This window comes from Heloderma suspectum, chromosome 8 (assembly GCF_057233095.1).
Source record: "Heloderma suspectum isolate Gila_16-S chromosome 8, 16-S_ref, whole genome shotgun sequence".
NCBI lineage: Eukaryota > Metazoa > Chordata > Lepidosauria > Squamata > Helodermatidae > Heloderma > Heloderma suspectum.
Window position 1 is genome coordinate 2,063,000 of NC_139465.1, and position 12,830 is coordinate 2,075,829.

The 12,830-nt window shown below is 56.3% G+C and overlaps 1 protein-coding gene across 4 annotated transcripts in view; it reads right to left on the reverse strand.

Annotated features, from left to right (window-relative positions):
- The window catches only part of SNTB2 (syntrophin beta 2), a 43,748-nt gene extending 30,918 nt beyond the window's left edge, over nt 1-12,830 (reverse strand). For all 4 annotated transcript variants that reach the window (XM_084812604.1, XM_084812607.1, XM_084812605.1 and 1 more), the window contains exon 1: nt 12,249-12,830. In XM_084812604.1, the coding sequence (XP_084668730.1) occupies nt 12,249-12,750 (502 nt within the window). In that variant the 5' untranslated portion in view covers nt 12,751-12,830. The remainder of the gene's footprint in view (nt 1-12,248) is intronic.

A 12,830-nucleotide genomic window follows, 5' to 3' on the forward strand; every position in this document is an offset into this window, starting at 1 on the left:
TTAAAGCTCTTCCTGCTGGTAACGAAGGCTTCAAGAGAGGCATTTCAACCTTTTAGCGTGGGAGAGAAAAACTGCACAAAAGCCGGGAAACTCTCAAACCATCGGTGGCGGGGGAAGGGGGTGTGGCCCTTTGGGGAGCCCCACAAAGCCAGACCAGGCCCCCAGGCCAAAGGCCCTGCACTCCTGCTCTACTGAATCCAGAGGAGCGGCAGAGAGACAGCGCCTGGGCCGCCCCCATCTCCTCCTGCCAAAGAACCCCCAAAGGCTCGCCCTCTGGCCTTTGAGGCGTCAGGGTGGCCCACCTGCTGCTTCCCCACAAGCCAAGCATCTGCTCTGGCGGGGTCCACTGCGACTGCCCTGCCCAGGCCAAAGCGTGGGCTCCCCAGAATCCACCAGCCCTCCATTTACAGCACATGCGCCTTCCGGCTGGCGCAGTATCCACTTGAGCTTCAGCTCTTTTGAACACAGGGAGCCGCCTCAGGCAGCTGCCCACCTGGCCCAGTACTGTCTGCTCTGGCTGGGGGCACCTCTCCAGGGCCTCTGGCAGAGAAGGGGCTTCCCATCACCTGCCACCGGAGCCTTTTCCAGCTGGAGACGCTGGGCACTGAACCCGGGACCCTTTCCATGCAAGGCAATTGCTCTACCCACTAGGCCCTTCTTCTGCTACAAGAGCTGGCCAGATCCCTTTCTGCCACCCGTTAGATCTGCCGTGCCCCTTCAAGGCACACAGGCAGGCTGCACAGCTGGCCTGCACAGCTGTACATTTGTGGCACAGATACGCGGTGCCTAATCAGTCCAAGAACAGCACAGCAAGCCAGGGCACCGAGGCATCGGGGAGGGCGCCTGCTCCCCAGCACCTCGGTAGTCTGGCGATGTACTGGAAACCAGCCACTTGAACACCGGAAGAGCCATGGAGTGCCCAAGCCACGTCTGCTAACGTCCCCTGGGAGAGACAGACGGCTGTCCAATGGTCTCATGGCTGGAAACAGTGCTGGCAGAACACCTGTCCAGAGAAGGATGCCAAGTAGATGCCAGCACTCTGCGTATGTTCTGGGTAGACGGATTCCCAGCCTGGCAGCACCCCCGCCCCATCTCCCATCACTGGAAGTCCAGCAAAGGCGGCGGCAGCAGCAGAGGAGGCCAGCAGGTCCCTCCTGAGCCCCATGGGAAGGCAGCACCTGTTTCTCCACAGTTCAAACGCTCTTGAGCTCCCATGGCACCCTCAGCAGACACTGCGCTTGTCTTATCAAGGATTCCTTGGCTGAGCTGGCACCACTCCTTCCCCAAGCTTCTCCCGGAGGAGCAGCACGGAGAACAAAAGCTGCTTTGCAAGGCTGAAGAACGGGCAGTGCACGCCATCAGCAGGCAAGGCTGCATGTGGGCCTGGTTCATGCAAGCCACTAGTCCCTCAGGTTCATAAAGGAGAACTCGCTGCCCACTCCTGCTCTCACCTTCATAAGGACAGAGGCACCCCGGAAAGGAGTGGCGCTCGCCCTGCAGGGGAGCGTGGGGGGTACCCACACCTGCTCCCTCTTCATGTAACCTCCTCTCTGCAAGAAGAGTGCCGAGGGGCCGTAAAAAAGGGGGGCCCTCTGTGGCACCGTGAGCTGCAGAACCAGCTCCAAACAAACAGAACAGGGCAGACAAAAAGGAAAAGAAAACAAGATGAGACCCTGACGAGGTGCAGAGGGGAGGCTTTATTTATAGAAGGGCTCCTGCTTTCTGTTTCGATTGCCTAATGTGTATAACCCTTCATCAGAAACAACTAGAAACAAATGAACAATATATATAATTCAAACACGTAACAAAATTTATGGCTTTGATTGTCTGCAAACACAGGCTTTTAAAAACTCAAGTTTCTTTACGTACACGAAGAGCGTGTGGGGGACACAGCGAACAACGCAAATCACACATACGTGCTGCATATTAAACAATATTCCGAGAACCCCACAATTTGGGCCTGCTTCATGTTTTAGAGCACAACTCTACGCATGTTTAGAGAGAAAAGCCCTGCGACTCCCAGCATTCCCCAGCCAGCACAGATTTTATCTTATTTGTTATTATGATTGTTTTAATTATGTTTTGTTTCAATCTTGGTTTTATGATTGTTAGCCACCCCGAGCATTATTATTTTAATGGAAAGGCAAGATATAAATTATTTTAGCTAACGGAAAACGTCTGCTACAAAGTTCCTCATAAAGAAGAAAATCTGCTCTACTTAGCCCCCTTTTGTCTCCTGAGTATGTACAGACACACAGTGTAATCAGGAAACCAGACATTCAGGCCAGGCAGCTGCCATGTGTGGCAAGAAAAATGCAAGAGCAACAGGAGGGGGAGCAGCAGGGTCTCGAGGGGCCCGGGGGGCGACCCATGGCTGTACTGTGGCTAGCACAGAAAGCTGCCCAAACCAGCAGGGCAGAGCCCCAGGAAGTGCCATCCTGCCCCTCCCTGCACAAGCAACTTTTCGGTCCACCTCCGGGACCGATCTGGCAAGGGGAAATGCCATCTCCGCTTTCTTTTGCAAGGTAAGGTGATCCCTGCCAAAGAGGAGGGCACAGGCTGGGCACAGCTGGGATCAACTTGCAGCCTGAATAGGTGGCAGCTTGCAATCTACCCTGATGGCGGAAGCAAGGCGCTGGCCGCCTTCTCCACAGGCCTCTCAGCACAGCTGCACGAGGCTATCAGGCCGCCCCAAGTTCTCACCTTTGGAATATCAGAATCCCAAGGCAAGCTGAAAGGCAGCCGAGTAGAACAGATCTTCGCAGAGGCAAAACATACAAAGCTGCCTTATACCAGGCATGAGACCCTTCGTCCACCCAGCTCAGCATTGCCGACTCTGACTGGCAGCAGCTCTCCAGGCCTCGGGCACAGAAGACTTTTTTGCATCGCCTGCTACCTGACCTTTCCAAATGGAGATGCCAGAGACTGAACTTGCAACCTTCTGCATGCAAAGCAGAGGCTGCTCCATGGGGCCCAGCTCCTCCCCAGAAAACGCCACCAAAACTCACCCTTTCTTAAGGGCACAGACAAAGCTGCCTTCTACGTAGTCAGACCCTTGGTCCACCTAGGCCAGCACTGTTGATGCTGACCGGCAGCAAAGGCTCTCCAGGGTTTCAGACAGGATTCTCTCCTAGCCCTACTAGGACCTTCTGCATGCAAAGCAGGGGCTCTCCCACTGAGCTACAGCCCCTTCTGAAGGAAGTGCAAGATGACCCGCTCTTGCTAGGTTCACACAACGCAATGTATGCAACCTGGCACCTGCAGGCACCGTGGCTTGTTGTGAGTGAAATATCCCAGGACGACCCATGATGCGTCACCCAAATTCAGTTGCTGAGTCGGACTGCTGGTCCATCTTGCCCAGTACTGTTGACACTGAGTGGCAGCAAAGGCTCTCTTCCAGGATTTCAGGCAAGACTTTTTCCAGCCCTACCTAGAAATGCTGGGAATTGGACCTGGGATCTTCTGCAGGGGCTCTACCACAAAGCTATGGCCCTTCCCTGCTATTACAGGCATCGTCATCCACCTCCATAATAGCAGAGATCAATCTGAACACACAACACGCTTTCCAACCCCTGCAGGATACCTTCCCAGGTCAGGAGGGAAGGAAACCCACTGGGCAGCCCCTTCTCTATGCCCTCTTTCCCCACCCCATATCATCAAGTGCTGGAGGACTCGGCAGACGCCACAATCCAATGAACAACGGGTTCTGGGTCCAGCCTCTTCCAGGGGTGCCAGTCACTCCGCCTTGGGTGGAGGTAGATGACTGCACTTTACGCCACCAGGCCAAGCAAGCCAACCCCATCTGACCGTGGTCGGTGCTCAAGCGCCAAGCTGCCGAACCGGTCTCCAACCACAGTCCCCCGAAGCAGGAAGTGGCACAGGCGGGAGAGCGCATCATGCATTTGGGTCCCCCTACTTAGCAACTGCAAGTGGCAAGATTTCAAGGGATGAGGGAGGAAACGTCGCTGTGTTACACGGGAGAGGAGGAGACAGTTTCTCTCCCCTGCCTTCAGAGAGGCTCTGAAAAGTCCAGCTGTTTTAGTTTCCTCAATTCCAAACAGCCACGATGCCAAGTGCAGAGACTTTTCTAGCCCTAAAAGGCAAACTTCTAAAGCACACACACTCCTGAGGAGGTTCGGCTCTGGCAGGGCGTGCAGGAGCAGCCCTCACCCCGCAACGCTCCGCATCGGCAGGTTCAGCTAGAAGCTTTTCAGCCAGAAAACTCCCTGCAGCGACAGCAGGTTGTCGGCACTCGGAGGCTGGGGCCTGAGTCACACAGCGGGCAAGTCCACAACTGGGTATCAATATATGCTTAGAAAAAGTCGAAGCTTACTTCTGTCCAGGGACAGCTGGCGATTCACAATAAATTAAGACGGGGAAAACAAAACAGCTGCAGCTTGTCTGTTGACAAGAGCAGCACCACAGTTTATTTCCAGTTAAGGACCATCCAAAGCCGCCATAAATGCCTCATTCACTCCAAACTGTTTTCCAGCGCTGCTCACGAACGCCCCATTAAACAGGCACTAAATGCACCACACTCTTTCCATCCCCATCTAGGCACAATAGACAATGCGCACGACCAACGGAGAACAGGCCGCGACCACATGTGGAGCCTGCGAGGCAGAATCGCGGGCCTTGTTCCGAGGCTGAGGGGCTTGGCTGAAGCCCAGGCGCTCCCACTGACTCTGCAGCGAGGCGGTGGGGAGTTTGGGCAGCTGCCGCTCCGCTCCCTTGAGCTCACCCTGGCCCCGCTGAACGTTGCAACCCTGCGCGTGGCGTGGCCTGCCGCCCTCCCCAAGGGCCCAGCCAGCTCCCGCAAGCTCCCCTTCCGAACACAAAGGGCAGGGGGCTGATTTAAGAAGGGCGCAGACTGCGCTGGGACCGCTGAGCCCCCCCGCCCCAATCCCAGACACGTTTCCCAGTGATACATCAGCAGCTGCCACAAGCAACTGAGTCCGACCCTGCGCCATGGCAACGCCAGCGCAGACACCCCGTCTTAGGAGCCAAAACAAAAGCCACGCAGGAGGTGCAGGACTGCCCCCCCCACTTTAACCATTATTATTTTTTACGCTTTAACAGCAGCTACGAGGAGCTCTGAATCTGGTCAGGGAAAGGGGTCTTTTGCTCTTTCCCCAGGCCATTTCCTGGATCAAAATTGCATGACTGTATTTTCCCTCAGCAGGTCTTATAGCAGTTGGGGTGGGGTGGGGGGAGACTGAGATAGGGAAAATGGCACGAGGAAGGAGCCCCACTAGCTTCTTTAAAATTATTTTTAAAACCAGAAGTGTCAGGAAATCCAGTCATCTCTAATCTCCTTCATCACATTTCTTCGGGGCAGTGAACTGCCTGTTAACACTGCACTCACTCATGTCTCATCTTTAGCGAAACGTCCGTGAAAAGAGCGCTGAGCCACTTTCATTACGAGCCACCGCAGATACCCCCTTCATCCCGCTGAGGAATTTCTGAAGGCAGTTCTGCAGCCAGACCACATTACAGGTACACTGGAAGCAGGCTTCTATGGAGCCAGTCCCCTGCTGGTCCATCTAGCCCAGTACTGCTGACACTGATGGGCAGCAGCGGCTCTCCAGAGTTTCAGGCAGGGTTTTTCCCAGGGGACTGACCTGGGGCCTCCCACATACAAAGCAGGGGCCCTGCCACTGAGCACACCTCATCCGCATCCTCTGGCCCTATTATCCCCTGGGTATGACTCCTTGAAGCTGCAGCTCCATCCTGAGGGCTCAAGGTGGGCGAAACAGTTAGACCGGGGGCAGGCAACGCAGCGCCTGCGAGAACCAAGGCACCACCTTTCTAGGCACCTCCCGCGGTGCCCTACTTCTCCCATGTTAAAAAAAAATTAGAATGAACAGCCTGTGTTGCTCTCCAGCCCATCCTGGCAGGCAGCAAGATAAGGGTTAGACTCCAGCAATCAATATGCAAGCTGACTGCTGGAGGCAGGAAGTCAAAAAGGAAGAGCTGAGGGCAGGGAGCCAGAGGCGCCCCGCTCCCTTGGGCAGAACGCCTCTGCAGCCAGCACCAGGACAGGGAGACACCAGCCTGAGGGCCTCCGGGAGCACTGCTTATCCCAGGATTACGCTCACCTCCCCGCACCGTTAGCCTGCTCCTCTCCTTGTCCAGGACAGCCAGCTGAACGCAAGCAAGGGGAGCTGGAGGGGGAAGCAACGCCATTTCGACTGTGCACAGCGCAAACGCCGGTGCAGGAAGAAGAGTTGCACAGCTGCCCACCAGATGTCAGCCCACCAGCACGCTGGTCCAAAAGTGGCTTTCCAGCAAGGTCATAAAGTTAAATGCTCCCTCCTTCAGCAAAGCAGAACGCTCCAGGCCAAAGCACGGTCTCCCCAGGCCAGGGGCAAAGACAAGCACTTGGGGAAAGGCATGGACAGCAGTCTGACTCTCCTGGCGCCAGCAGAAGTATCCCGAACGTGGCCATCTCAATGCGAAATGTGGTGCGTTTGAAATTCCAGAACCGTCTTGTTGACTCCCCCAAAAAACATTGCACTGAAAGATACAAACAGATTATTCATTGCTGGAACATGGAAATACCATGACGGAGTAAGAGCCAGGACAGCCTTCCCCAACCCGATGCCCTCCAATGTGTTGGACTACAACTCCCAGAATCCCCCCGCCAACTAGGGAGTTGCAGTCCAACACACCTGAAGGGCGCCAGGCTGGGGAGGGCTGTGCTGGGAGCTTAAAGTGCCCTGCACCGAGCAGCAAGATTTTGAGTCAAGCGGCAGCCACAGCCGGGAAGACTACTAGGGCAGGTATTTAGGCCTCCTGGGAGCCCAGAGCATGGGCAGAAGCAAGCCAGGGGGCCTTGCAGAGGAAGTGACGGAAAGCAGGGCAGTCTGGGGGAAGCTGGGAAATGGCCTGGCATGATCTCTGAGCAGGGTAAAGGCAGGCTGTGGGTGCTGCCATTTGCCCCAGCCACCGAGGACCTAATCTCAGCTAGCGCCCGTCCAACCCAGTCCTTCAGTTGTTTGCACATGATAAAGACTAGTGGCTCGAATGGGCACAACATAACCCTAATGGGAGCCTCCCAGGAGAGAGGAGCTGAAGGGCTCCTGGCAAAAGGTGGGGAAGAAAGCTGCCATTTGGTGCGCAGTTCAACCAATGAAGCTAAATCCCAGCGGCTGATCCAAGAGTCCTTGCAAGTACCTCTAAGAAGGCAGACTTGCAGCCTCCCTCAATCTAGTGCCCTTGAGATGGGTTGGACTACAAGTCCCATCACCGCCAGCCAGGCTACACATCCCATCACCCCAGCCACCCCATCTCCCCAAGCTGGGGGAGCTCCTTTGTTTGGGAAGCTGTCTTTTCAAAGAGATTCTCCTCAAGCCAGTTCTGGGAGAAGCACAGATGCTGTATGTGCACCGTTGGAGGAGAGATAGTTTGTTGTCCCTCCCACTCCCCAGACAGCCCAGACATTAACCCCTCTGCTCTTGGGAGAGTTCTGGGCTCAACTCAGATCCTCTCCATGGGAGGAGAAGCTGAAAAGCTCCTTTCAGCTCCGCAGGAGCCCAAGCCACCCTTCCACTCCAGCAGCAGGGAGGCTGAGCCAGGGGGCTTGGGACATCGGCGCGCAGCGCTCCCACCCCAAAGGCCCATCACCCATCGGCACAAAAGGCAGCAAGCGCTTGCCGGCGTTCAATGCAGCGACTGGACTCTGAGGCCCTTGGCAAAGCCCAGCCTCACACCCGCCTCTCCCCCCAGCTGCAGAGGCATCTGGCTGCCCAGGATTTCCCTGGCCACATCAACGCTGAGCCTCCTTTCCTTACTGCACTCACCTCTTCTCTTGGGAAAGGGTCCTCAGGCTCAGAGCTGCCATGAGGGTTTACGGAAACTCTTGCAGGTCTTGCTGCCAGGCTCCACATAGCCTGGGGCAGCTTTTTAATCGCTGTCAGGAACATCCCTCCTTCAGGTGGTGCTGAGTGGCTGGCCAGAGCAATGCCTGCACATTGCCTGTTGGGGGGCAGGTCCTCTGGAACAGCCCCCCAAGACCCACCAAAGGCTGGGCAGGTTCACTGCTGGAAGGCCATGCAAATCCTTTCCACTTGGAGGGATGTTTACAGAGGCCAATAAGGATGACAAGAGCAGGGAAATGGTAGTACGCTTGCAAATGGTCCCCACCCTTGGACTTGAAGACCAAAGTGTTCCAGTTACAACCCATCCTTCAGTTATTTCTCAGTATTTAACAAAGACCCAGCATTTGTTTGTCACAATTGGGGGATAAGGGTTAAGCTTTTCACCCCTTGTTCCTCTCTTCTCTAATTTAATTTTAGCCTGCCTGAGGTTATGTCTAACGAGGCTAAGGTGACACAGCCGAGGAACAGTCTCTGGTTTAGAGAGAAAGAGAAGCCTCCTGAACAGTTCTCACCACCGCTTGCTTTTGGCACGTTCTGGGGGAAAGGAAACACACAGCACAGGGTGTCTCTGGAAGAAACAAGCTTGCTCCAAGTCTCCACGCCTCTGAGCTGTGAGACTGGAAATGGTAGAGAAAGAAGCAGCAGAATTTCCTGGAATTGAGCAAGTGCCCGGAGAGCAGACACACAGAAGCCAGGGAAGCAGCAGAGGACCAAGGCCAACACAGGCTGTCCCATAATGGGATGGCAGTGAGGCCAGTGGAGCTTTGGACTGGGACCTGAGTTTAAATCTCCTTTCAGCCTGATCAGAAGCTGTGCTTACTGCAGAGTAGTATTAATACAGTGCTATCAGAAAAAGGGCAGGCCCCTGTTCGAAAGGGGCTCATATTCTAAAACAAGCACCACAAGGAAGGACAGGATGGAGCTGCGGCAGAGAGACAAAGACCCGCAGCTTAGGCAAGACCCTCCAGGTCTTGGCTCACAGCAGCCGAGATCCACAACCGGCCAGGGGCTCTGCCAAGGCGCTCGAATGCTCTCCCCGTGCCAGTGTGCCTTGGACTGTGAGACAATGTGGAAGTGCCCTTCAAGTCGGCACTGGGTTTTGCCGCACGGACACAGGGTTTTCTGGACGACGGGTCTCTGCGGCCAATGGCTCAAGAACAGCAGCATTTGGGAAGCCATCTCCCAAGCACTGCAAGCAGGACAAGGATTCACTTTCCTGTCCATTATTCTTCCGTCATACAAAGAATACTCCCAGCTCCCCTATCAGCGGTCCAGAACAGGACTTTTCCTCAGTGCTATTTGAACAGAAAGGGGCCACTTTGGATCAGGCCCTGTGAATAACTATAGGAGGCCAGTCAAAAAGCCAAAGGCTAGCACTAGAATGTGCAAAGACCACCCTTGCGGGGCATGCATGCCCAAGCACCTAAGGGAGGGCAGACTCAAAAAGCGCACTGAACAGCACCAGAGGGAAGCAGCCCAGGAAGAGGATTTTGCACTTTCCCTGGTCTGTCTGCTGCAGAGAAGCCCACCAGGGCCACTGGAGACATGAGTGGCACAAACAACCTTGGAGACTGCCGGTGCCAGCTGGGTGAGGCCAACTGCCTGGCCTGCCTTTGCCCAAGGACAGAGCAGTAGTAGCCTTGTGATCCCTGAGCACGTGTTAGACTGTGAAATTCCAGCACCCAGTCACCACATCTCTGTACACCCCCTTCTTCCATGGGCAGTGGGGGAACACGTGGTCTCTCGATCCCGCTAACAATCCTGTGGCTAGCTCAAGGATATGCAGGAAGTTTTAGGACTGAGAGGGGATTTGAACCTGGTCAGACATCCAATCCAGGTAACATACTTAAGCAGAGGCTGAGTGGCTGTCTGTCAGGGATGGTGCAGATGTACCCTGCATGCAGAGCCTGCATTGAGCAGTGGGTTGGACTGGATGATCTTTCACGTCCCTTCCAACTCTATGACATTGGTAGTGAAGTTCACACCGCTAACAGGTTGTCCTGCTCTGTGTACTCTGTGACCTCTACAACAGGGCTTGGGGTCCAGCCATGGGCCTGACAAAAGGCACACACATACCGCAAATGGTGCCAAGAAAAAAAAGAGCCCCCCTCTGACCTCCACAGTGAACCTAAGCATGCCAGCAGCACCCTCTGCCATGTGCTTCACCCCAGCAAAAGGCTACCCTAAAAGAGCAGCACAGACCAGAGCTTATGCACAACAGTTGATGCCGGCACAGATGGTGGTACCAGCACCTCAGCCACCGCCAGCTCAATTTGCCTGGCACAATCACCATCGCGCCCAAGCCAGCCGCCCCCTCCCACTTCACACTTCCACAGCATGCATTCCCCAAGGGACAGAATCACACCCCACAGAAGCAGTGAGGCACTTCTGTCCTCTCATCTTCACCACTGAAGCCACAAGGCTGGAGACACTCTGAAAAATACCTCCAAGATTCCTCCTCCATGCCCCACCCACTTCCCCAAGAGCAGCAGGAGCCCCCCCCCCCACGTCACCTGAGAGGTAAAGCAAACTGTTCTGTTGCATTAACAGGACACAGAAGCAGCAGTCTGCTTATCAGGGCTGACAAGCCATCATCTAAGATGACTGCAGATATGTGCTTCGCACTTTCCGGCTGCTATCACTTTCCAAACTGCCCCCCACTACTGCTCTGTCCAGCTGCAGGTGCCATCTCTGGCCTTTGGGTTTTTTGTGAAGCCAAGGTACTCCTGCAAATCTCAACCGCTCCTGCCTACTCACCCTTTCACCCCACCATGTTTCACTGGGCTCAGCGTACGGGTCAACGGGCTGGTGGTCAGATGTTGTCGATTATCCCATGAAGTTGATGGTGCTTGAAGAACTGGCCTGCTGCCAACTTAGTGCAAGCACTCAAAAAACACACACAGAAATAAAGCAAAGCAATACCAACTATTTCAAGGAGGGGGGGAAATGTGTGGGCCTACAGATGTTGGTTGACTACAACTCCCATCAACCATGATAATCGCCATCAGGGATTATTGGACTTGCAGTCCACCAAGAACCGGAGGATTGCATTTTCCCCATCCCTGATTTAGACTAACCATAGTTGGCGTGACTTTATTTCTTTTTTTGTTAAATGCAAAACTCTTGCGTGAGTCAGGATAAAAGCCAAGTAGAGTAACTGTTTTGTCAGTCGTTCACATTTATAGAAATTCTGCATAAGATTGTTAATTTACTGAAATTCACTGCAATTTTTTCAAAAATCACAAGTATTGTTAGCTAATTTATTTCTATAATTAGTGTTTAAGTATCAAACCTGTTGGATAACCAAGCGCAGCACTTTGTTGGTCCTTTAAAGTGAATGCTTCAAAAATGCCAAATCCATTTGACCAACTGAATGCCCAACCCCACACATAACAAGCTGGAGTTTTTCCCTGAAGGCTTTCACTAAGCTGCCCTCCAAAAACAAAAAAACTCATGTTCAAGTTGAGCAGCTGCCCTGCGGGCCACACTAATGGGAAAGTTTCCCCATCGTGCTTATTAATACTAGTGCTGGGGATGGAGAGAGAACAGGCCATGGGGAAGAATACGCACTGTTTTCCTCCGGACAAAAGAGAAACGTTGCAGACCACCCACACAGCCCCAGCCCAGGTACGCAGCCCCACCTCCCTGGTTACCTCTCCGGCAGAACCAGCCCCGTGAAACTCAGCTTCCCTGCCTAGGGACACAATCTGGGCGCTCACCCACATGGAAGCGAGAGTGTTGTGGATGAGCCCCAAATAAGGGACCCAGAAGGGGCCTCCCGGCCTGGCACCTCCCGCAAGTGGCCAAGACAGCTGTCCCACTTTGGGTGGGTGGGTGCTCTGGTCTGCGGCTTTGGGCAGGGAAAGCTGCATCGCCCAGGCGAAGCCACTGCCTCTCGGCCCAGCAGCCCAGAGGCGAAAGCCACCTCGACGCTCCTGGGAGCCGAAGCCCCAGAGAGTGTGGGCTCCACAAGGGGGGGCCACCTTCTGCCAATGGCTGCCTGTGAACAGGTGCAGAGGGCAACGGGGGGGGGGGGCTCCAGGGGAAGGAGGCCCCTCCTCATGCAGGCCACAGCTTGGCTCTGGCAGCCCCCTGCCCTGTTTGTTCAATGCAACATGCCCCTTCTCCCCGGAGCTCAGGGCAGGGGCAGGGGGCTGCGTAGCCCTTTTGCTTTCACGCGCTACCCCCTCGCGAGGTAGGCACTACCCCGGGCCTCTTGGACGCCCAGCGCCCCCCAACCCGGCGCCCTCCAGGCGTGCGGGGCTGCGGCTCCACCTCTGCCAGGCGGGGAGCCGCCCCGCGCCCGCGGCAAGCAGGGGAAGGGCGCCCCTGAGCGCGCGCAGAGCGCCGCTCGCGCTCCCGGCTCACCTTCGAGGAGGACCTCCCTGCCGGCCCGCTTGAGCGCCTGCACGGCCTGGTCGTGGGTGGCGTCGCGGAGGTCGGTGCCGTTGACGGCCAGGATGGCGTCCCCCAGGCGGAGGGCTCCGCAGCGCTCGGCCGCCAGCCCCGGGAAGATGCGCGAGATGAGCACGGGCATGCGGTTCTCGCGGCCGCCCTTGATGCTGATGCCCAGGCCGCCCGCCTCCGCCTTCACCACCCGCACGCGCCGCACCCCGGCCGGCGGGGAGCCCGCGGGCGCGCACGGGGCCGCCGCGCCCCGCCCGCCGGGGCTGCCGGCCGGGCTGCGCGCCCTCGCGGCGCCGGGGCCGCCCCACTCCGCGCCGTCGGGCAGCCCGTTCAGCGGCGGCGGCTCCGGCTCCGCGCTGAGCGTGAGCGCCTCGCCGCTCAGCTCGGCCAGCGCCCGCACCCAGCGCTCGCGCAGCAGCACCTCCACCGCGCCCGCCTTGCGCGCGCGCGTCCACACCGCCATGGCCGCCGCGGGGCCGCTCCGGAGCCGGGCCCGTCCGCGCCGCCCGCCGCCGCCGAATGGCCCGGCCGACAGGCGCGCGC